General features: G+C 48.2%; 1 protein-coding gene across 1 annotated transcript; it reads left to right on the top strand.

Moving 5' to 3' along the window:
• The first annotated feature begins 3,448 nt into the window (after positions 1–3,448).
• FOXL3 (forkhead box L3) lies at positions 3,449–21,738 on the top strand. The gene is made up of 4 exons (XM_064152722.1): positions 3,449–3,481; positions 19,260–19,388; positions 20,353–20,521; positions 20,863–21,738. The coding sequence occupies exons 2-4, from the start codon at positions 19,282–19,284 to the stop codon at positions 21,343–21,345; spliced, it is 759 nt and encodes a 252-aa protein (XP_064008792.1). The 5' UTR covers positions 3,449–3,481; positions 19,260–19,281; the 3' UTR covers positions 21,346–21,738.
• The last annotated feature ends 5,316 nt before the right edge of the window (positions 21,739–27,054 follow it).

Below are 27,054 nucleotides of genomic sequence, written 5' to 3'. Positions count from 1 at the left end.
CATGCCTCTGCACAATGATGTGTACAGAACTATCTTATGTCTTCTGCCATGCTCTGCATGTTGAGAAGTTCACTTTGCTCTCCTGTCCCTCAAACCCATGTGAGCCTGCTTGTGTCACCCAGAGAAGCAGGGCAGAGCTGGAAGAAATCCCTGTCCAGCATGGAGAGAAGGGACCAGTGAACTTTGTGCTCCTTCGCCAGGTCCCTGCATCCTGCCAGACCCTGGTGCTCCACTGGGAACACCCCAAAGCCAAACCATTTCAGGGGACATTATTGTGGTGACAACCTGCTGCAGAGTGACAGCTCTGCAAGCTTCTGAGTGCACTTGGACACTGCATCTTGAAGTCAGATTGCTATTGACAACCTCATGTAATGCAGGTCTTATGACTTCAATTGGAATAGCTCCCTCAGAATGACTAAGTTATTTCTTCTGAACATGAAGCATTTTAGAGTCATAGAATCATTTCAGTTAGAAAAAGACTTCAGGATCATCAAATCCAGCTGTTAATTTTACACTGACAAGTCCCCCACTAAACCATGCCCCTAAGAGCCACATCAACACATCTTTTAACTACCTCCCTGGGCAGCCTGTTCCAGTGCTTGACAACCCTTTCAGAAGGCCCTAATACCCTACCTAAGCCTACTCTGGCACATATGAGGCTGCTTCCCCTTGGGCTGTTGCTTGGTATTCCAGGTACTTGTAAAGAGTGATAAAGTCCCCCCCTGAGCCTCCTATTCTGCAGCTAAACACCCCCAGTTCCCATAGCCACTCCTTATAAGACTTGTGCAGTTCAGCCCCTTTGAATCCTGGTAAATCCTGACTGGATAAGCACTCATATCTACAGGCTTTATCATCTCTGGAATCCATGAATTGCCTTTTCCATTGCAGATGGAGGGGAGCAGGAGCTTCTTGATGTGAAACTCCTGGATCATATCACCATTTCCCCTCACAGCCTCTGCCATTGAGCACCACTACATGGAGGAATAAATGCAAGAGCAGGGCAGTAGGATGAGGAATCTTTTCAGGTGGGTTCTGTTACACTAAAGTGTTGTCCTTCCCCAAAGAAATTCTGAGCTTTCCCAGCCTGCCTCTCCTCTGGCAACAAAATGCACTGACAGGCTGTGAGAAGGGTAAGACTCAGGTTCCCCAGAGTGATTGGCATTGGAATGGGCTTCCCAGGGAGGTGGTGGAGTCACCGTCCCTGGAGGTGTTGAAGCAAAGCCTGGATGAGGCACTTAGTGCCATGGTCTGGTTGATTGGATAGGACTGGGTGCTAGGTTGGCCTGGATGATCTTGGAGCTCTCTTCCAACCTGGTTGATTCTATGATATTAGGAGGAAGTTGTTGTTAGAGAGAGAGATTGGCATTGGAATGGGCTGCCCAGGGAGGTGGTGGAGTCGCTGTCTCTGGAGGTGTTCAAGCCAAGCCTGGCTGGGGCACTTAGTGCCATGGTCTGGTTGATTGGCCAGGGCTGGGTGTTAGGTTGGCCTGGATGATCTTGGAGGTCTCTCCCAACCTGCTTGATTCTATGATTCCATCCTAAGGAAACCTTGGGACATCCCTTGCAAGTCTGCACAGTGAACGGTTGCTCTCCTTCACTTCCAGATAAAGATAAAGTTTCAAGCTGCCCAAATCAGATATGAATGCACTGGGGCTGCAGCCAGACAACAAACTTCAGATCCAGGCCCCAGCAACCAAAAATAACCTTGGGAAACAGTCTGCTGAACTCCAAGTTTTAATTAAGAACATGCTCATCCCCACCCATATTCCAGGGAAATGAATCTAAACGCATCTCTGGCTCTCTGCTTGATGCTGCTCAGCCCCGTACCAAACAAACATACATAGTGGCAATGGATTTTTGTTTTTCCTCAGAAGTCTCCCCCACAAAATCTAGCAAGAGATAATATAGGCCCTGGACCACAAGAAGACTGAGATGAATTCTGCATGCTCCAGATTTAGAGCTATTGGGATCCAAGCTTTCTGCTGAGTTCCATTTCAAAATGCGAAGGAGAGTTCAGGAGCCACAATCTTCTCACTCTCCTGTCTGATTTCTACTTATTAACTAAAATGAACAAAAAAGAAGTCTTCTCTTCCAAGCCTCCCTGTTGAAGAATAACTCAGAAACACATTGCATGACCCATAAAACTCCCATGCTCCAGTTTTCTCAGCTGCCAGCATGCAGCGATGCGCTGCCAGCAGATATCTCATATCTCTGCAGCAAGTGCCAGAAGAGAGCTCTCTGCTGAAGTGATAATTTGGCTGCTCTGTATCCTGCTTCTTAGAAATCCTAACTCTACCCTTTGTCTATAGAATCATAGAATCAGTCAGGGTTGGAAGGGACCACAAGGAGCAGCCAGTTCCAACCCCCCTGCCATGCCCAGGGACACCCTACCCTAGAGCAGGCTGCACACAGCCTCAGCCAGCCTGGCCTTAAACACCTCCAGCCATGGAGCCTCAACCACCTCCCTGGGCAACTCATTCCAGCCTCTCACCACTCTCATGCTCAACAACTTCCTCCTCACAGCCACTCTGACTCTCCCCACCTCCAGCTTTGCTCCATTCCCCTCTAGACCTGTCACTCCCTGACAGCCTCAAAAGTCCCTCCCCAGCTTTTTTGCAGGCCCCTTTCAGATCCTGGAAGGCCACAAGAAGGTCACCTCAGAGCCTCCTCTTCTCCACACTGTACAGCCCCAACTCTTTCAGTCTGTGCTCACAGCAGAGCTGCTGCAGCCTCTGAGCATCCTCCTGGCCCTGCTCTGGACACACTCCAGCATCTCCACAGCCCTCTTGTCCCAGGGGCTCCAGAGCTGGATGCAGTACTCCAGGTGGGGTCTCAGCAGAGTGCAGTAGAGAGGGAGAATCACCTCCCTGGCCCTGCTGGCCACACACAATACCAATGCATCTGAGCAATTTTCTGTCTGTCTGCAGGCTGCTTCTGCAGTGTGAATTGCCATTAGCAGCCCAAAGCTCCAGCACAGGTGCCAGGCTGCTTCAGCTCATTCCCAGTCCTGGTGAATAAATAGCAGCAGGTACCACTGAGCTCAGCTAAGTTAGCAGAGAGCCATATTTATTCTCCTGCTGTCAGGCACTGCAGCTTGCATTGCAGGATTGCTTCTACTGCAGGCTGTGGCTTCTCTTTTTAGCATGGGTACATTGTTGTTTGCTTGGGATAAAGCTAAAGACACAAAGCAAAATGCCCAGGACTGGCTTGCATCATTGCTTCACCAGATCAGTGGTGTGTGTTGGGCAGTGGCAAATCCCATTTCAGAGGGTCAGCACATTTCTCAGAGTATTCAGAATTCATTTGTGTGATTCTTCCTATCTTTTTTCCCCAGATTGAGTGGTGGCAATGGACAATAGGGAAAAAAAAAAGAGGCTATTTGTCAAGACTTGCAGCCAACTGTAAAGAAAGGATGGTCAAAATCATCCCCACATCTCACCTCCACCCACTGACCACCTCTTTGTGGGGCAGTCTGCAAATGGTAACGCTGAAGTTGCTGCTTAAGGCTATCGTTAACAGGATCTGTAGTTAAATATAGATGCATTCCTTGCTGCTTCCTGGGTCAGGTCACTTCCTTTGTCACCTCCCACATCACTCTTCCATCGCTGCTCCCATTCACCCCAAGCAGCTGCTGTGGTGTGGAATGATCCCAGTCCCCTGCTTGTGGCCCTCTTTCACAAGCACAGCGTTGGGTTGTGTGCTTGCCCTGGGAGCTGTGGCAGCAGAGCATCATGTGGGCAGTTAATGGGGCATGAACCAAGCTCTGCTGCTTGTGAAGCTTCACGCTGCAAAATGCCTTGTAGAACACCATTTTCACCATCCTGGGTTGAGGGTTACAGGGAAAGAGGTGTTTTGTGCTCTCTGGGGACTGTTCACCAGCATTAAAGCAGATGAGCACATCAGCAGTGGGATATAAGAAGCTCTTTGGCACAGTGGGAGCAATGACTTTGCTCCCCTGTGATTTCTGGCATCCTGTTTGTCAGCCTCTGAGTGTGCAGCTAAATAGAGAGTCCCCACACCCCTGAAGTTTCATAAATTGATGTAGTCTACCTGGACTACAGCAGAGTCTTTGACACCTCCTGCCACAACAAGCTCCTGGACAAGCTGGCAGCTCCTGGCTTGGACAGATTCACTCTGATATGGGGCAAGAACTGGCTGGAGAGCAGGGCCCAGAGAGTGGTGGTGAATGGTGCCACATCCAGCAGGACAAGGGAGGTTATTTTGCCCCTGTACTAAGCACTGCTCAGGCCACAGCTTCAGTGCTGTGTCCAGTTCTGGGCCCCCCAATTCAAGAGAGATGTTGAGGTGCTGGAAGGTGTCCAGAGAAGGGCAACAAAGCTGGTGAGGGGCCTGGAGCCTCCTCCAGGGACAGTGACTCCACCACCTCCCTGGGCAGCCCATTCCAATGCCAATCACTCTCTCTGCCAGGAATTTCCTCCTAACATCCAGCCTAGACCTCCCCTGCCACAACTTGAGTCTGTGTCCCCTTGTTCTGTTGCTGCTTGCCTGGCAGCAGAGCCCAACCCCACCTGGCTACAGCCTCCCTGCAGGCAGTTGTAGACAGCAATGAGCTCTGCCCTGAGCCTCCTCTGCTGCAGGCTTCACACCCCCAGCTCCCTCAGCCTCTCCTCACAGGGCTCTGCTCCAGGACCCTCCCCAGCCTTGCTGCCCTTCTCTGGACACCTTCCAGCACCTCAACATCTTTCTTAAAGTGAGTGCCCCAGAACTGAATGAATGGGAAGAAAGGGAAACTTCTTTCCTGTAAGGGTCCCAGAGCACTGGCACAGGCTGCTCAGAGAGGCTGTGGAGTCTCCTTCTCTGGAGCCTTTCCAGGCCTGTCTGGATGTGTTCCTGTGTGCCCTGAGCTAGATTGTATGGTGCTGCTCTGGCAGGGAGGTTGGACTGGATGATCTCTTTGGGTCCCTTCCATCCCCTAACATCCTGTGAGCCTCTCATCCTGATCTCCCACTAGAACAGTTCCCTAGAGGTTTGATTTTGCTCAATTCAGCTGTCTAAAGGAAGGCAATGACACAGCATAAGGACAGTGAGAAACCTCCAGCACTGCAGACACTGTCAACTCCTAAAGGCATTTCAAAGTGCTCAAACTGAGAGGGTGCTAAAGAAAAGCCACCCAAGGTCAAACCTTCACGAGAAGCAGCAGGAACAAAGCTGCTCTGCACTTTCACATCCATTGTTTCTCTCACACTGCCCCAGTCCAAAGAGAAAAGGTGATTCACAACCAGGCAGGCAGCAAAGCTCCCAACCTTCCTCAAGGCAGCAGAACCCAGGACTAGCAGCACACTACAGATGTTTTCACCTGAAAATACTAACAGTGAGAATGTGCTTCAGGTGGCAGACATCTAAGCTGATTCCCCTTTGGACCTCTCAGAAGATTAAAAGGATGGAAAAGCAAGAAGGGATCTTACACCTCTTTAGGGAGCTATCAGCTGAAAGCTCAAAATGCTGATCTTAGCTGAGAGGTGCTTTCATGTGGTAGGTAGTCAAAGACTTGAAGGGTGATAAATGATGAACTGTGAATGATTGTTCTAATTCAGAGGAGGAGAAGAAGGCTTGTGAGGAAAATGCAGTCAAAGCCCCTGACACATTCCCTTGTACTCAGCAATGGTCAGGCCAAACCTTGAGTGCTGTGTCCAGTTCTGGGCTCCTCCATTGCAGAGAGATGTTGAGGTGCTGGAAGGTGTCCAGAGAAGGGTGATGAAGATGTGAGGGGCCTGGAGCAGAGCCCTGTGAGGAGAGGCTGAGGGAGCTGGGGGTGTGCAGCCTGCAGAAGAGGAGGCTCAGGGCAGAGCTCATTGCTGTCTGCAGCTACCTGAATGGAGGCTGTAGCCAGGTGGGGTTGGTCTCTTCTGCCAGGCAAGCAGCAAGAGAACAAGGGGACACAGTCTCAAGCTGTGCCAGGGGAGGTCTAGTCTGGATGTTAGGAGGAAGTTCCTGGCAGAGAGAGTGATTGGCATTGGAATGGGCTGCCCAGGGAGGTGGTGGAGTCACCATCCCTGGAGGTGTAGAAGCCAAGCCTGGCTGAGACACTTAGTGCCATGGTCTGGTTGATTGGCCAGGGCTGGGTGCTAGGTTGCACTGGGTGATCTTGGAGGTCTCTTCCAACCTGCTTGATTCTGTGATTCTATGATTAACCAGAGTGAAGAAAAGCGTTGAGAATTGAACTTAAAAGAAGAAATACATCAAATCCATGTGTTAGGAATGCTGGGGGGGGGGTTATGGGGGAAAGCAATTATAGTCATAATGGGGAAATATAATTACCACTTTGTAACTAAGAGGTAGGAGACTTCTTGCAAGATGTGATCCACTTCTAAAGATTGTGGAAAACTGAAATGCCATATGAGGTTTATGCAGCCACAAGTGCAGTTACCTGGGAAATTAAAAGGGATTGTGCCTCAAGGAAAATGAGTAGATGGAGAACCTGGACAGAGGTTACCCCTTCAGTTACAAACAGAGATGGAGTCCCTGCCTACCATGTCCTTCCTAGAATCACAGAATCAGAGAATCAGTCAGGGCTGGAAGGAACCACAAGGAGCAGCCAGTTCCAACACCCCTGCCATGCCCAGGGACACCCTACCCTAGAGCAGGCTGCACACAGCCTCAGCCAGCCTGGCCTCAAACACCTCCAGCCATGGGGCCTCAACCACCTCCCTGGGCAACCCATTCCAGCCTCTCACCACTCTCATGCTCAACAACTTCCTCCTCACAGCCAGTCTGACTCTCCCCACCTCCAGCTTTGCTCCATTCCCCCCAGTCCTCTCACTCCCTGAGAGCCTAAAAAGTCCCTCTTCAGCCACAGCACTCCCTTGGGGTGCAGTTTGCAGCTACTTCTGTCCTGGTCTGTGTTGTTCTGGAATTGTTCATGCAGCTCTCAGAGAACCTCTGCGTGGGTGAGAGTTATGAGTAAGTGAACTGGAATGAATTAGTACTTTTAAATGAAAATAGTATCAGCAAAACATAATGTTGCTGCCTCTCTATCTCCCTTCTGCTCCCCAGGGTGCAGAGTGTGGAATGCCAAAGGTGCCAACAGGGTGCAGAGGGAGGCAGTGAATGACCTTTTGCTGCTCAGTCTCTCTGTGCCCCACGCTGTTGTGTTCTGGTTCCATGCACAGCAATGAACCTGACAAAGTTGTCTAAAAGGAGAGAGCAGGAGTTGAGGGATTCTTGATAGAAATGGCCTCTTGGTTCAGACTTGATTCAGACAGTTCCTGCAGGGTCATGGCTTTTCTCAGTGACCATCTGGAGGCTGGAATCACATCCAAGCTGTGCATGTGCTTCAGCAGCTCCCAGACCATCTCCTCATCCATCAAGAAGCTGGTGACCTGCATAGCCATGGGACATTTGCACTTACAGGACCACAATTTCAGCCAGCCTGGGGAAGGTTTGCTTGCATCTCGTGTTTGCTTGCCTTGTATTTGTCTTCAGTCTGGTCAGTTCTATGATTCTATGAGCCTGTGAGCCTGTGAGTGGGTAAAATGAGGCTGCACTGCATAGAAGGAAATTGCTTTCATAGAATCAACCAGGTTGGAAGAGACCTCCAAGATCAGCCAGTGCAACCTAGCACCCAGCCCTAGCCAATCAACCAGACCATGGCACTAAGTGCCTCAGCCAGGCTTGGCTTCAATACCTCCAGGGACAGCAACTCCACCACCTCCCTGGGCAGCCCATTCCAATGCCAATCCCTCTCTGACAACAACTTCCTCCTAACATCCAGCCTAGACCTCCCCTGCCACAGCTTGACACTCTGTCCCCTTGTTCTCTTGCTGGTTTTCTGGCAGCAGAGCCCAACCCCACCTGGCCACAGCCTCCCTTCAGGGAGCTGTAGCCAGCAATGAGGTCTGCCCTGAGCCTCCTTTTCTGCAGGCTGCACACCCCCAGCTCCCTCAGCCTCTCCTCATAGGGTTTGTGTTCCAATCCCCTCCCCAGCCTTGTTGCCCTTCTCTGGACACCTTCCAGCACCTCAACATCTCTCTGGAGTTGAGGAGCTCAGAACTGGACACAGCACTCAAAGTGTGGCCTGAGCAGTGCTGAGCACAGGGGCAGAAGAACCTCCCTTGTCCTGCTGGCCACACTGCTCCTGAGCCAGCCCAGGATGCCATTGGCTCTGCTGCCCACCTGGGCACACTGTTGGCAGTTTAGCTTTACAGCAGTAGGAGAGGCACATTGAGTAGGGGGTACTTGACAGACATCTCTGAGGCTTCTTGGTCTCACCACAGTAGACCTTAGGTTGGCTGGGAATTACGTTCTCTGCTTCAGCATGGCTCTTGCACGCCTGGCTGACTGTTGTCCCCTCTCCTCTAGGATGGTGCTGATGGCTGAAAACAAATGTGTGGGACAAGTTGTGCCAGTTTCCACAGTTCATCAGCACATGGGCATTTGTGTGAAAGTGTGAGCCAGGCTGCTTGGGTTCATTCTCCCCATTCTCTCAACAGAATGGTTTTATAAATAATCAGGCCTTAATTGTGTGATTCCAGTTAATGCAGAGGGAGTTAATTAACATCTGGAACAAGTTTCCTGGCCCCAGTTATTAGCTGTGTCTGGTGCAGCATTAGAGCAATGTATGAAGTGAGGCCTACAGCCAAATGATTTTGTACATAGCTGAAATGAGAAATGACCAAAGATGGATGAGGTATGGCAGCAGTGCCAGGATAATGTCTGTGCTTGGTAAACAAGTGTAGGCTGAGCCGTGGCTGTGCTGGTCCAAGAGGTGCTCCTTGTGGCAAGCAATAGGCATCACCTCTCAGTTTATCCCCTCTTCAAACCCTCTGGCTCCTCCTGCTTGTCTCCAGAAGCCTCCTGGCTCAGTGATTCTGGAAACCTTCACAGCTGGAGGGAGGAACAATCCCACCAACATAAAGGACAGTTCTCCTGTGCAAATTTTCACATCCCTGGTGTGTTTTATCCCATCTGTCTGCAAAGTTAAAGAGGAGGATTTTCATTTGTGCCACTGAGAAGGACAAGGAGAGCAAATCACAGGCAGGCAAGCTCTGAGTGGGGATGTGTCCTTTTAATCGCCAGCATCCCTCCTGCAGAGGTGCTGAGTGAATCAAGGGCAGGATGGGAGATGTTGAAAACCCTTTTAGGTGAACTCAAACCATTTTGTTAATTCTTTGTAAAGCATTCAAAAACTCCTTCCATCACTGTAAGTAGAAAAGTGTGGGGGGGAGAAAGTTGAATGATTTTGTTTCCTACATGTCTAAAAGCCTGAGACTTATCCATGTTCTCCTTCCACTGTCTTTGAAGCCATGACCTCATAGGAGCAGAGGAGAAATCATAGAATCAACCAGGTTGGGAGAGACCTCCAAGCTCATCCAGTCCAACCTAGCACCCAGCCCTGGCCAATCAACCAGACCATGGCACTAAGTGCCCCACCCAGGCTTGGATTCAACACCTCCAGGGACAGAGACTCTACCACCTCCCTGGGCAGCCCATTCCAATGCCAATCACTCTCTCTGACAACAATTTCCTAACAACATCCAGCCTAGACCTCCTCTGCCACAACTGGAGTGAAAATAATACTGGAGTGATGATTTGTGTGATATTGCTTACAGTCTATGCTCAAAAGTCAGTGTGTCTAGTTCCAGCAGGACAGCCAGTGCTCCAGGAGCTGCTCTCACAGACCTGCAGTTGGAGAGGGACAGGGATCTGCTGGAGAGGGTCCAGCAGGGGGCTACAGGGATGATTAGGGCCTGGAGCACTGCCTGATGAGGAGAGGCTGAGGGACCTGAGGCTGCTTAGACTGGAGAAAAGAAGACTGAGAGGGCATTTAATCAATGCTTATAACTCTCTGAGGGCTGGGGGTCAGGAGCGGGGGCACAGGCTCTGCTCACTGCTCCCTGGGATAGGACAAGGAGCAATGGGTGGAAGCTGCAGCACAGGAGGTTCTGCCTCAACACAAAGGGGAACTTCTTTCCTGTAAGGGTCCCAGAGCACTGGCACAGGCTGCCCAGAGAGGTTGTGGAGTCTCCTTCTCTGGAGCCTTTCAGAGCCTGTCTGGATGTGTTGCTGTGTGACCTGAGCTAGATTGTGTGGTCCTGCTCTGTCAGGGAGGTTTGACTTGATGACCTCTTTGGGTGGCATCCTATGAGCCTGTGAAGTGGTGAAAGTGCCATCTAACCATTCAATGTCCCAAAGGGAAATCAAATCCATCCTGATGACAGTGTGGTCACAGGGCTCCACAAGCCTGCAGGAAGTCCTCAGTTTGGCCAGCTGGAAAGTCTGAAAAGAACTAAGTTTTGATCAATAGCTAAAAACCAGAAGTAGGTGGGAGAAATGTTTCTTTTTCCACCTGGAAACCATCCTTTCTCTATTTTTCACTACCAAAACACACCAAGCATCTCCAACACTGGATTTTTTTTTTCACATATGCTTTGTGAATCTCCATCTTCAGTTAGGGCAGGGACAATATGTCTGAGCTAGATACATGGTTGTAGGCAGGTGGGGTTGGGTTCTTCTGCCAGGCAACCAGCAACAGAGCAAGGGGACACAGTCTCAAGTTGTGCCAGGGCAGGTCAAGGCTGGATGTTAGGAGGAAGTTCCTGGCAGAGAGAGTGATTGGCATTGGAATGGGCTGCCCAGGGAGGTGGTGGAGTCACTGTGGCTGGAGGTGTTGAAGCAAAGCCTGGATGAGGCACTTAGTGCCATGGTCTGGTTGATTGGACAGGGCTGGGTGCTAGGTTGGACTGGATGAGCTTGGAGGTCTCTTCCAACCTGGTTGATTCTATGATTCTATGGCTGCTCTCTTATTTACCTCCTCTACCATGATGAATTGGTGTTGAAGGTTTCTCATCCAAATTCCCAGTTCTGGTAGAAACCTGTGCTGTGTTTCATGCATGAGTTTTGCGTGGCTGTAGCTAGAAGGCATGCAGCTGAGGAATGCCCCTCCAAATAATCCTCCCCTAGCTAGCAAAACACAAACAATTTCTCTCTGAGCTTCAGCAGAAAACCACAAATTGTGGTGCAAATTGCATTTCCATGAGGCTCTACCTATTAACACAAAAGAGAAGCAGAAGGGAAAGCTTATTCAACCAGCAGGCAAGAGTGAAGCTGAGCTCTGGTTGATTGGACAGGGCTGGGTGATAGGTTGGACTGGATGAGTTTGGAGGTCTCTTCTGCCCCTAGGATTCTATGATGAAGTGCAGGTGGACAATGTGGCAAGATCGACTGCTCTGCTATAAACGGGAGTCACTGAGTTGAATGTCAGAAGGTTCCCTCTACAATAGAGTATGAGCTGCCAAATAGCCACTCAAGTCTGGGGAATTCACCTTCTCTCATATCCAGGCCCTGTGAAGACAGAGAGCCCTGGGGCTGCATACTCCTGAGAAGGCTGAGAGAAGATCTGATCAATGCCTGTAAGTACCTGAGGGGTGGCTGTCCAGTGGAGGGGGCCAAGCTCTTTTCCATGGTGCACAGTAAGAACACAAGAAACAATGGATAAAAACTTGAACAGAGAAGGTTTCACCTCAACAGTGAGGGTGACAGAGCACTGGAACAGGCTGCCCAAAAAGATTGTGGAGACTCCTTCTCTGGAGGCATTAAGAACCTATCTGGATGCATTCCTGTCCAGACTGCCTGGATCAGGCATCCTGGCCTGGACCAGGAACAGTGTTGTCAGGAGGACAAGGAAAGTTGTTATTCCCCTGTACTCAGCACTGCTCAGGCCACCCCTTGAGTCCTGTGTCCAGTTCTGGGCTCCTCAATTCAAGAGAGATGTTGAGGCACTGGAACATGCTGAAAGAAGGGTGACAAAGCTGGTGAGGGGCCTGGAGCAGAGCCCTGTGAGGAGAGGCTGAGGGAGCTGGGGGTGTGCAGCCTGCAGCAGAGGAGGCTCAGGGCAGAGCTCATTGCTGTCTGCAACTACCTGGAGGGAGGCTGTAACCAGGTGGGGTTGGGCTCTTCTGCCAGGCAAGCAGCAACAGAAGAAGGGGACACAGCCTCAAGTTGTGGCAGGGGAGGTCTAGGCTGGGTGCTAGGAGGAAGTTGTTGTCAGAGAGAGTGATTGGCATTGGAATGGGCTGCCCAGGGAGGTGGTGGAGTTGCTGTCCCTGGAGGTGTTGAAGCCAAGCCAGGCTGAGGCACTTAGTGCCATGGTCTGGTTGACTGGATAGGGCTGGGTGCTAGGCTGGACTGGCTGAGCTTGGAGATCTCTTCCAAGCTGGATGATTCTATGATTGATTCTATGATTCTATGCCCACGAGGTGGGGAGGGGTGCTGGACTAGATAATCTTTCAAAGGCCCTTTCTAACCCAAACAGTTCTATGATTCTATGAGAAATTTAAAAGCTTTGAGCTCAAGTCCTAAACAGCAAACACCTCTGACTCCCAAGTGTCAGGGAGAGAGCAGGGGAAGCCATGCTGCTGGGAAACACAAGTCTATACCAGTAAGAGAACTGTGATATCAGCATCCAGTCCTGCACACCAAGGGAATCTGATTCCAAGGAATCACAGAATTGTCAGGGTTGGAAGGGGCCTCAAGGATCATCCAGTTCCAACCCTTCTGCTATGGGCAGGGACACTTCCCACGAGATCAGGTTGCCCAGAGCCACATCCAGCCTGGCCTTAAAAACATCCAGGGTTAAGGCTTCCACCACCTGCCTGGGCAACCTGTTTCAGTCTCTCACCACCTTCATGGTGATTAAGTTCTTCCTAGCACCTAATCCCCTCTAGTTTTGCTAACATCTAATCTCCTCTAGTTTTGCTAACATCAAATCCCTTCTAGTTTTGCTAACATCTAATCTCCTCTAGTCTTCCTAACACCTAATCTCTTCTAGTTTTGCTAACATCTAATCTCTTCTAGTCTTGCTAACATCTAATCTCTTCTAGTTTTGCTAACATCTAATCTCCTCTAGTTTTGCTAACACCAAATCTCTTCTAGTTTTGCTAACATCTAATCTCCTCTAGTCTTCCTAACACCAAATCTCTTCTAGTTTTGCTAACATCTAATCTCCTCTAGTCTTCCTAACACCTAATCTCTTCTAGTTTTGCTAACATCTAATCTCCTCTAGTCTTCCTAACACCTAATCTCTTCTAGTTTTGCTAACATCTAATCTCCTCTAGTTTTGCTAACATCTAATCTCTTCTAGTTTTGCTAACATCTAATCTCCTCTAGTTTTGCTAACATCTAATCTCTTCTAGTTTTGCTAACATCTAATCTCCTCTAGTCTTCCTAACACCTAATCCCTTCTAGTTTTGCTAACATCTAATCTCCTCTAGTCTTCCTAACACCTAATCTCTTCTAGTTTTGCTAACATCTAATCTCTTCTAGTCTTGCTAACATCTAATCTCTTCTAGTTTTGCTAACATCAAATCTCTTCTAGTTTTGCTAACATCTAATCTCCTCTAGTTTTGCTAACACCAAATCTCTTCTAGTTTTGCTAACATCTAATCTCCTCTAGTCTTCCTAACACCAAATCTCTTCTAGTTTTGCTAACATCTAATCTCCTCTAGTCTTCCTAACACCTAATCTCTTCTAGTTTTGCTAACATCTAATCTCCTCTAGTCTTGCTAACATCAAATCTCTTCTAGTTTTGCTAACATCAAATCTCTTCTAGTTTTGCTAACATCAAATCTCTTCTAGTTTTGCTAACATCAAAGCTCTTCTAGTTTTGCTAACACCTAATCTCCTCTAGTCTTCCTAACACCAAATCTCTTCTAGTTTTGCTAACATCTAATCTTTTCTAGTCTTGCTGACATCAAATCTCTTCTAGTTTTGCTAACATCTAATTTCCTCTAGTTTTGCTAACATCAAATCTCCTTTAGTTTTGCTGACATTGAATCTGCTCCAGTTTTGCTCCTTTCACCCCAGTCCTATCGCTACCTGACATCGTAAAAAGTCCCTCCCCAACTTTCTTATTGCCCCCTTCAGATATTGGAAGGCCACAATAAGATCTCCTTAGAGCTTTCTCTCCTCCAACCTGAACAACCCCAACTCTCTCACAGCCTGTCCTCACAGGAGGGATGCTCCAGCCTATAGCTCCAGGAGCTATAATGATCAGTAATTCAGCCTCCTTTGGATTTATAACCAGGATGAATTTCATGCAAAATTGTCATAATCTGTGTCATAATCACAAAGATTGCAAATAACTTTTTAATGTCAATGCCAACAGAAGAAGAAGAAAAAAAGAAGAGAGGAGGGGAAGGAGGCGCAAAGGGAAATCTTTCACAGTCTTTTTTATTGCCTATTTATAATCTCCAATCAAATGGTTTACAACTTTCTGTTCTGGAAATATACAGTGTAAGAAAACACTGGCCTGGCAAAATGATGCTTTTATGGTAATGACAGGGATGAGTTATGGTGAGTTTAGTTAAACCATAATGGCTGCACAGATGCTGCGAAGAAGCTATTGTGCAGCAGGTTTTGCCCTCATAAGCATGGCACCTGCTAGCTCCACTGTGATGCATATAAGAGCAAGTTAGCATTTCTTTATGGATATTGTTTTCAAGGGTTATAATTGGACCACAAACATTCACTGGGGGAGGGGAGAGGGGGTAAAATATCAGGATGAAGGCTTTAAACCAAAACAAAACCAAACCTTGAGAATTACCGAGCTGGTTTTGCCTATCTGGGTTTCAGGAGCAAGTTTATGAGAGGTAATGTAGCATTTGTTTCTGATCACAGCAACACAGGATGCCAGGGGTTGGAAGGGACCCGAGGAGATCATCAAGTCCAACCCCCCTGCCAGAGCAGGACCATACAATCTATCTCAGGTCACAGAGGAACACATCCAGACAGGCCTTGAAAGGCTCCAGAGAAGGAGACTCCACAACCTCTCTGGGCAGCCTGTGCCAGTGCTCTGGGACCCTTACAGCAAAGAAGTTCCCCCTTGTGTTGAGGCAGAACCTCTTTTGCTGCAGCTTCCATCCATTGCTCCTTGTCCTATCCAGGGAGCAGTGAGCAGAGCCTGTGCCCCACCCCCCCTTGACCCCCAGCCCTCAGATACTTAGAACCATTTATTAAATCCCCTCTAACTCATCTCTTCTCCAGACTAAGCAGCCCCAGGTCCCTCAGCCTCTCCTCATCAAGGCAGCCCTCCAGTCCCCTCATCATCCTCGCAGCCCTCCACTGGACCCGCTCCAGCAGATCTCTGTCCCTCTTCAACTGGAGAGCCCAAAACCGAACACAGTACTCAAGATGAGGTCTCAGCAGGGCAGAGTAAAGGGGGAGGAGAACCTCCCCTTGATCTGCTGGACACACTCCTCCTAATACACCCCAGGATCCCATTGGCCTTCTTGGCCAGCAGGGCACATTGCTGTGCCATGGCTAACTTCTTAGCCACCAGGACCCCCAGGTCCCTCTTGTACTCTGCATTCTTCCTTTGGTCTATATGAATTTACAACAGGTGAATTGAGTGATATTTACAGAGCCAGAAACTAAATCCTCCAGCCCACTGCTGGCTCTCAGGAAACAATAATATTTAGCCACAGGTTATGTGTTACACTAAATGACACAAGGACTTCCCTATGTATGTTGCCAAGCTGCCCCTTCATCCACCCACGATCCCACTCCCTCCTGAGATGCTGCTCAAGGACACCAGCCCTGGTTGCTGTGATCCACCTCCATTTGCTGAATGTAATCTCACACATCAGCCACTGAGATGGAGAGTTAAGTGCTATTTCCCACTGGAATGGGTGAGAAATACAATGGCCACAAGCTATGGCACAGAGGGTAGAGCTAACCAGCAGCTGTAATGCATGCTAGAGATGTGCTAGACACAGGAGAGCTGATTGCACACAAGGCAGCAAGCAAACACGAGGTAAATAACATCACTAAATGTGTGACACTGCCATCATTCTCTCTAATGCCTAGCACAGAAAGCTTCAACCAGTACACACTGCCAGTAAATATCCAGGGATTCTGATCCAACTTTATGGTCTGACTTTCTTAACAAGTCAGTGTCCATAAACAGAATATCATAGAATAATGGAATCATAGAATCAACCAGCAGACAAAAGACCCCCAAGATCATCCAGTCCAACCTATCCCCCAGCCTTATCCAGTCCAACCTATCCAATCTGTCATTGGGTAGTGTCCAGAGAATGGCCACAAAGCTGGTGAGGGGCCTGGAGCAGAGCCCTGTGAGCAGAGGCTGAGGGAGCTGGGGGTGTGCAGCCTGCAGAAGAGGAGGCTCAGGGCAGAGCTCATTGCTGTCTGCAGCTCCCTGAAGGGAGGCTGTAGCCAGGTGGGGTTGGGCTCTTCTGCCAGGCAACCAGCAAGAGAAGAAGGGGACACAGTCTTAAGTTGTGGCAAGGGAGGTCTATGCTGGATGATAGGAGGAAGTTGTTGTCAGAGAGAGTGATTGGCATTGGAATGGGCTACCCAGGGAGGTGGTGGAGTCACCATCCCTGGAGGTGTTGAATCCAAGCCTGGTTGAGACACTTAGTGCCATGGTCTGGTTGATTGTCTAGGGCTGGGTGCTAGGTTGGTCTGGATGATCTTGAAGGTCTCTTCCAACCTGCTTGATTCTATGATTCTATGATTCTATGATTCATAGAATCGACCAGGTTGGAAGAGACCTCCAAGCACATCCAGCCCAACCTAGCACCCAGCCCTGGCCAGTCAACCAGACCATGGCACTATGTACCTCAGCCAGGCTTTTGTTGAACGCCTCCAGGGATGGTGACTCTACCACCTCCCTGGGCAGCCCATTCCAATGCCAATCACTCTCTCTGCCAACAACTTTGGCTAGGGCTGGGTGCTAGGTTGGACTGGATGATCTTGGAGGTCTTTTCTAACCTGGTTGATTCTATGATTCTATGATTCCTTAACTCCAAAAGGTGATGAGGGAAGCACTTTGTATGAAAGAAGCTCTAGAAAACACTAATTGCATCGCTAGTGGTTCTCCTTTATATTTCCATATGGAATTATCTATGATGATCTTGGAGGTTACTTCCAACCTGGTTGATTCTATATTTCTGTGATTCCTTGACTCCAAAAGATGTTGAGGGAAGCACTTTGTATGAAAGAAGCTCTAGAAAACACTAGTTGCATCGCTAGTGATTCTCCTTTATATTTCCATATGGAATTATCTATGATGCTCTTGGAGGTCTCTTCCAATCTGATTGATTCTATGATCCAGAGAGGTACCTGTATGAATCATAGAATCAACCAGGTTGGAAGAGACCTCCAAGCTCATCTAGCCCAACCTATCCCCCAGCCCTATCCAGTCGACCAGGCCATGGCACTAACTGCCTCATTCAGTCTTTTCTTGAACACTTCCAGGGACTACAACTCCACCACCTCACTGGGCAGCCCATGATCTTGGAGGTCTTCCAACCTGCCTGATTCTATGCCATTCCAATGGCAAACCCCTCTGCACACCACTTTGCTTTCTCTTTTCCAAATCCCCAGTTTTTCTCCTGGGGCTAGTAGCTGGGACAGAGCTGTCTTGCAATGATTTAATTATCTCTGTGGCTTGCACCTTTTTAGCTCCCCCTGAAAAAGAAAAAAAAAACCCTAAAGAAGTCTGTGGTGCCTTTGGTTTACATCACTTGTTGGAAAACACTCCAAAGCATTGAAAAACTATTAAATTGTTACAGTATTGGATGCCAACACACAGGGCTATTAGTCTAATTCATCCTTCAGATCAAAGCCCACACAGGCAGCTCTCCTGCCTACAGCTATTTTCCTTTTACTTTCCTGCTTGACAGTAGTCCCTCACATCCCTCTGCTCCACTTTCTTTGAACATACACATTTTCCTTTAGTCATGGAAATATCATTTGTGTCTATTATGCTGCATTATAGATTGCAGATCAGGAGGGGGGGGAGCACTACTGCCTGAGAAGTCTGCTTGTTGTACGTGGGGTTTCCAAAAATAAATGGCCAAGCAAGCCACCCTGCTTCAAGGGGAGAGGGAAAGGGGGAAGGGGGAGAGGAAAATGAGAAAGGGCAGAGGAAAATGAGAAAAGGGGGAGAGGAAAATAAGAAAGGGCAGAGGAAAATGAGAAAAGGGGGAGAGGAAAATGGGGAAGGGAAGAGGAAAATGGGGGAAGGGGAGAAAAATGGAAAAGGGGGAGAGGAAAATGAGAAGGGGGAGAGGAAAATGAGAAAGGGGAGAGGAAAATGGAAAAGGGGAAGAGGAAAATGAGAAAAGGGAGAGGGAAAGGGGGAGAGGAAAATGGGAAAGGGGAGAGAAAAATGGAGAGGAAAATGGGGAAGTGGGAGAGGAAAATGGAAAAGGGGGAGAGGAAAATGGGAAAGGGGGATAGGAAAATAAGAAAAGGGAGAGGAAAATAGGGAAAGGAGAGAGGAAAACGTGAAAGGGGGGAGGAAAATGAGAAAGGGGAGAGGAAAATGAGAAAAGGGGGAGAGGAAAATGGGAAAAGGGGGAGAGGAAAATGGGAAAAGGGGAGAGGAAAATGGGAAAAGGGGAGAAAAATGGAAAAGGGGGAGAGGAAAATGAGAAAGGGGAGAGGAAAATGGAAAATGGGAGAGGAAAATGATAAAAGGGAGAGGGAAAGGGGGAGAGGAAAATGGGAAAGGGGAGAGAAAAATGGGGAAAATTGAGAGGAAAATGGGAAAGTGGGAGAGGAAAATGGGAAAGGGGGATAGGAAAACGGGAAGGAGGCTAGGAAAATAAGAAAAGGAAGAGGAAAATAGGGAAAGGAGAGAGGAAAATGTGAAAGAGGGGAGGAAAATGGGAAAGGGGGAGAGGAAAATAAGAAAAGGGAGAGGAAAATAGGGAAAGGAGAGAGGAGAATGTGAAAGGGGGAGAGGAAAATGGGAATCGGGGGGAAGAGCTCGGGGGCCGGGGACCGAGCAGCGCTCTCTTCTCAAAGTTTCATTTCCAAGTGGAGACCTCGGCGAGTGATTTATTAGCATCCCGCTGTTTGCTTTTGCCACGCTGGGGCTGTGGAGCTGGCCCCTCTCCAGCCCGGACCACCCAGCGAGCGCGGCAGAGCTACCGGCGGTGCGCACCCCGGTTCAAAGGTTCACCTCCCCCCGCACCGCCTCCATCACTCACCGGCCGCCTGCCTTCCCACACCCCCATTGGAAGCAACGGCAATAACAACAATAACAACCCCCACACCCCCCCCTCCCACCCCCAAATATAATATCCTAACAGACAGGCTGTCTGGGACGCGAGAATTGCGAAACCAATCCCCAGCCCAGCGCGGAGAGAGTGTGCGGGGAGAGAGAGTGTGAGGAGGGGGGAGAGAGGGAACGAGACAGACAGAGGGGAGGGAAGGAGGGAGGAGGGAGTCCAGGCTCGGAGAAACATCACTCCATCTCTCTCACTGCACAGGGGCTGAGCGAGGAGCAGGACCATGTTCGACAACACGCAGTACCCCTATAACTGCTTTAATTACGATGGGGATGATTATCCTACCTGTAGTTCTGATGAGGAGAAAAAATTCACCAGACCGGCATACAGGTAAGAGGAAGTTTTTCCAAGTCGCTCCCCCCACCACCTCTGGGGAGGTTTGTGAGCTCTGGGATGGTGGGATCACAGCTCCTGGGGAGTCCAGGACCTCTGCTCAGGTGTGTGCAGTGGCTCTGGTCCCAGCGTGGGTACAGCAGCAGGCAAATTCCCTCCTTCTCCCCACCCCTGTGTTTGAAGTGTTCATGATTTGTTTCCTCCAGTGTGGGGTCATAGCAACTCTGGCATGCTGTTGAGCCACCAGCCCTCAGACAGTCTCCTCTGACCTCATGGATTCCCGGGAGAAGGGGAATTAAATGTTCATCATGTCAGTGGCTGAAGCAAATGCAGATAAGCCCTGGTGTGGTGGGAAGACACATGGTGCAGAGGTTCACAGGGGCACCTAAGGTCCTTTCCTCAAGCAGGCAAGGTGGGCTGCCCAGGGAGGTGGTGGAGTCACCATTGCTGGGGGTGTTGAAGCCAAGCCTGGATGAGGCACTTAGTGCCATGGTCTGCTTGACTGGACAGGGCTGGGTGCTAGGTTGGGCTGGCTGAGCTTGGAGGTCTCTTCCAACCTGCTTGATTCTATGATTCTATGATTCCAGTGACTGTGGCTCTGAGCCTGGTCTGTCTCACTGCAGCCTTTCAGCTCAGAGAAACTTTTCTGCTGGGGTTTGAGAAGTGATCTTTCTGTAATCCTCCTCTACCTAAGCAGTCTGCACTGAGTTCCAGGGGTAAACAGCCTGCTCAAGACTCACCTGCCTGGAAGTAACACCAGTGTATCCCCCCCCTACAGGGGCTCTCAGAGAAGAGGCAGTGACCACACTCAAGTCTTACCCCTCAGGTGTGTTAGGTCAGGGCACAGATCCCCCAGGAAAACTTTTGGAAGCAGTCTCTAGGCACACCTGTACCCGTGTGGTCCTAAAAGCCCAGCGTGTGAGTAAGGTGATGGTGTAACAGCAAGTTTTCCTTTTTTCAGCTATATTGCCTTAATTGCAATGGCCATCCAGCAAAGTCCTTCAAATAAAGTCACCCTCTCTGGCATTTATGACTTTATAATGAAGAAATTTCCTTACTACAGATCGAATCAAAGAGCCTGGCAGAACTCCATCCGACATAACTTATCACTTAACAGTTGTTTTGTAAAGGTAAGTTCAGTAGCTGCATGTTTATATATATATATGTATATATATATATATATACACACACAGTGCAGGGCTGAAAGGGAAATAGATGTAGGAATGATATCACTAAGAATGAAAGGAAACCAACAGCTGAGCTGCAAATCACTTAAAATCTCTCTGAGTTGTCAGTTAGAGGTATAAATAGATACAGATAACAAATGGAAGGGAAGGAGTTTGCATCCTACCCCTGCAATAAAAGGCTTGTCGTGTGTGTTTACACCATTCTTGAATGTAAATGAATGCAGATGTTAAGCAGCAGCATCTGTAACACATACAAATACTGAACTGCCTTTAAATAAATACAGGTTCCCAGAACAGAAGGGAATGAGAAGGGGAAAGGAAACTATTGGAGCTTTGCAACGGGATGCGAATCCATGCTGGATCTCTTTGAGAATGGGAATTACAGGCGAAGGCGAAGGAGGAGGAACATGAAGAGGGAACACAAGGAGCAGAGACCAAGCAGAGGAAAAAGTCCTTCCTCCTCCGATACGACTTCTGTGGACTCTGCTTTAAACAACATTGCCTCTTCTGAGAGCAAACATGGAAGAATTGAACCTGGCCCAAGGCTGCTGGAGGCTCGTGGGCTTGCTCCAAGCAGCATGACTAACAGGCAGAGCCTAAGCAACCCCTCCCTGGCCAAATCGGATTCTGAAATCAAATTCAGCATCGACTACATCCTTTCAGCCCCCGACCCTCTGCCTGTCCTGAGGTCTCAGTATCACATGCAAGAAAGTAAATATCATCTACTGGAGGCCCAGCAAATTAATTTCCAGTTCTGGACAATGTGATGTGATCTGTTTGTGGTAGTGCAGCAGCCTCACATGTCGCTGCAAATCGGCTGCCTGCCTCCTCCTCTGCTTCCCGAGCGGTTCTCAGCAAGGGTTACTGAGTCGCCAGCTGATCTCCGTCTGCACCCTAGGAACTTTGCTGAGATGAAAGCACAAACAACAGACACTGAGATCAGGTTGTGCCATGCTCAAATTCATAAAACCCTAACTTTGCCTTCTAAACTGTCGTGGGCATCATTTAACACCATAGAGCATTTCCTTTCTTGAGCAGAGTCCGACAGAAAAGAGACTCACTTATCATCCACTGCTGTACTAAAGACAAAGTGAATTTGATTCCACTTTCACTAGTGGAAATTAGGATTAATTCCACCGAAGTATATAGGTCAGAGCTTAAGCTGATCTAAACCAGTGTAATTCTGTCGACTTACACTGGCTGAGAATGTAAGGGATGAGGGAGGTGGGGGGGGGGGGGTGACTTTGTTTTCTTAAAGCAAACAGAGATAACCACTTTGTCTTCCCTTAGTTTTGTGTTGTAACATCCTGCTTCAAACTGTTGTGCAGCTTTAACTCATCATTTGTTATCGAATATAATGACTAACAGGCATTTAAAGTCTGTTTCTGTTGGTATTCAGGGCAGAATTTCTTTTAAACTCTTGAAGTGAATTTGTGTTCAAAATGGTTTCAGGAAAGCCAACTGGAAAGCTGCTGAACTCTGGTTGACTTTGATGGGTAGTGTGAGAGAGGCATAGAGCCCCTTAATACCCTGATCTAAAAAACAATGAGTCTCTCCCCTTGTGCTAGCAGAGAGCTTCCTGAGATGCTGCAGGAAAACCCTTGAACATCTTTCACTTAGCAAGTGGAGGTCCAGCTTTGCAAGAACTTGCATCCAATGTTAACCAGAGCCAGAATTCCACCTCCCTGCTTTGAGGCAAGTTGCATATTCCTATTAAATAGATTTTATTGATCCTTCTTGGAAGCAATTACCAAAGTGGTACTTGACATGATTTCAGCAAAGCTGGTGAGGTTTATACTTTACAGATGGCAGTGTTAGATGATGAGGTCAGTTTCATCCCCATTCACATGTGCTGGGGTATTGCAGAACACAACCTGAGGTATTGCAGACCACAACCTGATGCTAAGCTGTAACAAGCATTTAGGAACCTGTCTTTAGACAACTTATTCATGATTAATTGCTCCCCAATACTTAATGGCAGCATCAGTAAAGACTCCACAAAACCTTGGTTTGGGCTTTGCTACAACAATCTTCACCTAGCACAGATGGTAGTGAAAAAGAAAAGGTTTCTGGTGGCTTAAAGCAATTTACATGCAGAGAGATAAAATCATCTTTCCAACCTGGACTAAAAGGTAAATGAAGGTATAGGAGATAAGCAAAACTGTGCTAGAGAGATGCTCGGGCATGACTTGAATTTTTATGCAGAAGCTTTGACATTTCAGTTAAGTTATTTTACATTGTGTCTAATATATTCTGTACATTTATACCATATCTATTCTTATATATTGTTATTGGGGGAAAAAAAAAGGAGGAATGTCACTGCACTTACATGTTGTAAAAATGCATGATGTATGTTGTCATGGTGCTGAAACTCCTGCCACGTACTTCAAATTTACCAGCAGTGCTATTTCACACTGATTGGTAATAAATGCTTCTTTTCTTTTTCTTTTTGGGGGGGGACTATAAAACTTACTATCTTTAGGCTGTTTCTGTAGCATGCAAAAAAAACAACACCTCTCATTGCTTCTTCTACTTCTTCATCAGAAAAGACAGAATGGAAAATCACCTCAGTGGTATCACTGCATGGCTGCCATGCTTTAGAGGGGATAGTTTCTTGTGCCTAAGTGATGCCTTCAGATGGGAGCTCTCAGTTCCCTGTGAATTGATGGCTATTTGGGGCAACTATCAGAGAGCAAGCCCTGACTCATCAGACCCAATCAATCTGTTTCTGCTGGAGAAAAACCTCTGAGCAGATGGGCTCTCATTTGAAGAGGGGGGCAGGAATTTGCTCCTCTAGTATTGGTGTTCAGTAGTAAATAGATGTGGGAAGAGCATGTCCTCACTTAAGACTTCAATGCACGCGTGTGGGTTGGTACATGTGCAGCTCTAGCACCCTGCCCTCGTTTATACACTCATGCTTTATACATAGATTCTTTCCTTGTTTGGAACATGTCAATGCTGCTGTTGGACTAATAGCCACAGTACACATCTGCAGTATATTTGAAATATATATATATATATATGTATTCCTCCTCCCACACTCCATGCAATGCATAAATGTGATTCTTCCTATGTGTTCTTCCTTAATGCTGTTAGCAAGAGGTAACTCTGTGACACTAAATGCCACCTTACCCAGGGGAACATGGTGGGATGATGAGACCAGTGGAGTTCCAGCTATGGCTACAAGCCCTGTGAGGAGAGGCTGAGAGAGCTGGGGGTGTGCAGCCTGCAGAAGAGGAGGCTCAGGGCAGAGCTCATTGCTGTCTGCAAGTACCTGAAGGGAGGCTGTAGCCAGGTGGGGTTGGTCTCTTCTGCCACATAAGCAGCAACAGAACAAGGGGACACAGTCTCAAGCTGTGCCAGGGCAGGTCTATGCTGGATGTTAGGAGGAAGTTGTTGTCAGAGAGAGTGATTGGCATTGGAATGGGCTGCCCAGGGAGGTGGTGGAGTGGCTGTGGCTGGAGGTGTTCAGGAAAAGGCCTTGGCAATAGTCCCTTCCCAGCCCTCCTGTAGGCTTCCTTCAGATATTGGAAGGCTGCTACAAGCTCTTCTCAAAGCCTTCTGTTCTCCAGGCTGCAGAGCCCCAAATCTTGTATCCTGTCCTCATAGAAAAGGTGTTTCAGATCAAGTTCTGTTCTCAGCAATGCTGAGGTATAGTCAGCAAGCAGCCATCCCTGGAGGTGTTCAATAAAAGACTGGCTGGGGCACTTAGTGCCATGGTCTGGTTGATTGGATAGTGCTGGGTGCTAGGTTGAACTGGATGATCTCAGAGGTCTCTTCCAACCTGGTTCATTCTATGATTATATGATAATAGGAGGAAGTTGTTGCCAGAGAGAGTGATTAGCATTGGAATGGGCTGCCCAAGGAGGTGATGGAGTCACTGTCCCTGCAGGTGTTGAAGCAAAGCCTGGCTGGGGCACTTAGTGCCATGGAATGGTTGATTGGACAGGGCTGGGTGCTAGGTTTGGCTGGATGATCTTGGAGGTCTCTTCCTACCTGGTTGATTCTATGAGCCTCTGAGCCCATGAGTGGGTAAAATGAGGCTGCACTGCAGGTTAGCTTTACAGCAATAGGATAGGGCTGGGTGCTAGGTTGGACTGGAAGGGCTGGGTGCTAGGTCGAACTGGATGATCTCAGAGGTCTCTTCCAACCTGGCTGATTCTATGATTCCATGATTCTACTAAGCAACCACAGGAAAAGCTCATTAGGAAAGGCAGAAACACACCCAGCAGAGGTCCAAACCCATTTCCAGTAAGATGAATTAATATTCCCAAGCAGTCCTGTCCTTTGCTGACAGTGAAGTGCCTGCTAGGACAGACTGTCACAGTCGAGTCTCCCTAACACATAATCAAAGAAATTTGTGTACCGATGGGTGTTAACATTTGTTTTGCAAAGGATATCAATCACAGCCCACAAAATGAAGGGACATATTTCAATTTGCTCAGTATATTATATTCTGACGACTCCAGGAAGGTTTCCAGCACTTAAAGTGACTGGCATTTAATATAGAACAACATAACAGGGGTGAGGGCTAGACGTGACCTTATTCAAATGTCGTAGCCATTACAGAGCCATTCCCAATGTAATTATAATTAAACACTTTATGCCTCTCTTGCAAATCCTCTGATCGATCATTGATATTAACATTAATATTGTATTACCCCCAAGCAAATGTCTCCCACACAAGTGTTATGGATCACCAGGTTTCCATTAACAAAGTTGTGAGCCATTGCCGTGTGCTGGCCGTGGATAAATTTAGGTAAATTACCTTTTCTCAGGGAAAAAAGGGGGGAAAAGTCAAGGGTTTGGGTTTTTTTTTTCCTCTCTTTCCATCCCTGCACTCTGAGGATGGAGCTTTTTTTTTTTTTTAGTATTATCAGGCAACAAAGCTGGTGAAAAGCCTGGAATACAAACCCTGTGAGGAGAGGCTGAGGGAGCTGGGGGTGTGCAGCCTGCAGCAGAGGAGGCTCAGGGCAGTATCACAGTATCACAGTATCACCAAGGTAGGAAGAGACCTCATAGATCATCAAGTCCAACCTGCTACTGCAACTACCTGAAGGGAGGTTGTAACCAGGTGGGGTTGGGCTCTTCTGCCAGGCAAGCAGCAACAGAAGAAGGGGACAGAGTCTCATGCTGTGGCAGGGCAGGTCTAGGCTGGATGTGAGGAGGAAGTTGTTGTCAGAGAGAGTGATTGGCATTGGAATGGGCTGCCCAGGGAGGTGGTGGAGTCTCTGTGCCTGGAGGTGTTGAAGCCAAGCCTGGCTGAGGCACTTAGTGCCATGGTCTAGTTCACAGAATCATAGAGTCAACCAAGTTGGAAGAAACCTCCAAGCTCGTCCAGTTCAACCTATCCCCCAGCCCTGTCCAATCAACTAGACCAAGGGGTAGGGCTGGGTGCTAGGTTGGACTGGATGAGCTTGGAGGTCCCTTCTAACCTGGTTGATTCTAGGATTCTATGAAAAGAGATATTCTCCTTTGAGAGGGTTCACACTGCCTGGTCTGAGCCTGAGATGAGGCAGGTGACAGATGTGGGAGAGTAGCTCCTCCCTGCCAGACTGGTGGGCAAGGCAGAGGAAGAATAAACCTTTTGTCCTCTCCTTTCAGGATCATAAATACCTTTTCAGAGGAAAGATGAAAGGTTTCTTTAAGGGGAGAAGCTAGGCTCAGCCTCACCGGGGAACCCTGGGCTGCTTTGTTTGTTTTTCTTTTTAAAAGGAAGCCTTTAGATGAGAGCACAAAGATTTTGATGGAGCTGAACCAGGTTATTCTGCAATGATTTGACTTCTAATGATTTAATTTCTTAGGTTTTGTCACTGCTGTCACAGAAGTGGCTTTTGAACAGCAAGAATTAAACCCAAAGTACTTGGGCAAGGAGGCAGCAGCTTTATTTCCCATCAGCAGTGAAGAGAGGCCAGTGATTGACCTCACCTATGGGAACCTCCTCCTCAGCAGAACCTCCTTCTACTTATGGGAGTGTAAATGCAAATTAGGATAGCTGAAAACAACCCTTTTCTTTGCCAGTAAAGCCAAGCTCCCTTATTTTCCTGCCAATCTGATAAAGCTTACTAGCTGAGACCCATTAACTTCCCATATAAACAGAAGCTGTGTTCAAGGAGCATTTGAAGGTCAAGCCACACCAAGGAGCTGGCTCTCCTCATGCCTTTGCTTTGTTGTGCCCAATCTCGTTGCTGGGGCTGACACAATCCTTCTCAGCTGCATGGCAGATTGGTCCTCAGCTACCTTGCAAAGCAGTCTGCATGCTCCTCTGAGGCTGAGTGGGGATTTTTCCACCATCTTCTGGCTGTGGAGAGTTTTCCTTTGGGTAGCGAATGCCTGCTGGGGTCCTAATCTTGTGTGTCCTTTCCCCTCTGTAGTGACAGAGTGGACACGCTGAGAAGGGAAGGGGTTTGAAGGGACAAGCCTTGGGGAAAAAGCTTTGCTATGTGTTTTCCAGTAGAACAGAGCTGGTTGGGACC

This window comes from Pogoniulus pusillus, chromosome 13 (assembly GCF_015220805.1).
Source record: "Pogoniulus pusillus isolate bPogPus1 chromosome 13, bPogPus1.pri, whole genome shotgun sequence".
NCBI lineage: Eukaryota > Metazoa > Chordata > Aves > Piciformes > Lybiidae > Pogoniulus > Pogoniulus pusillus.
The sequence above is the reverse complement of the archived record's forward strand: the minus strand, read 5'-3'. Positions and strand labels throughout refer to the sequence as shown.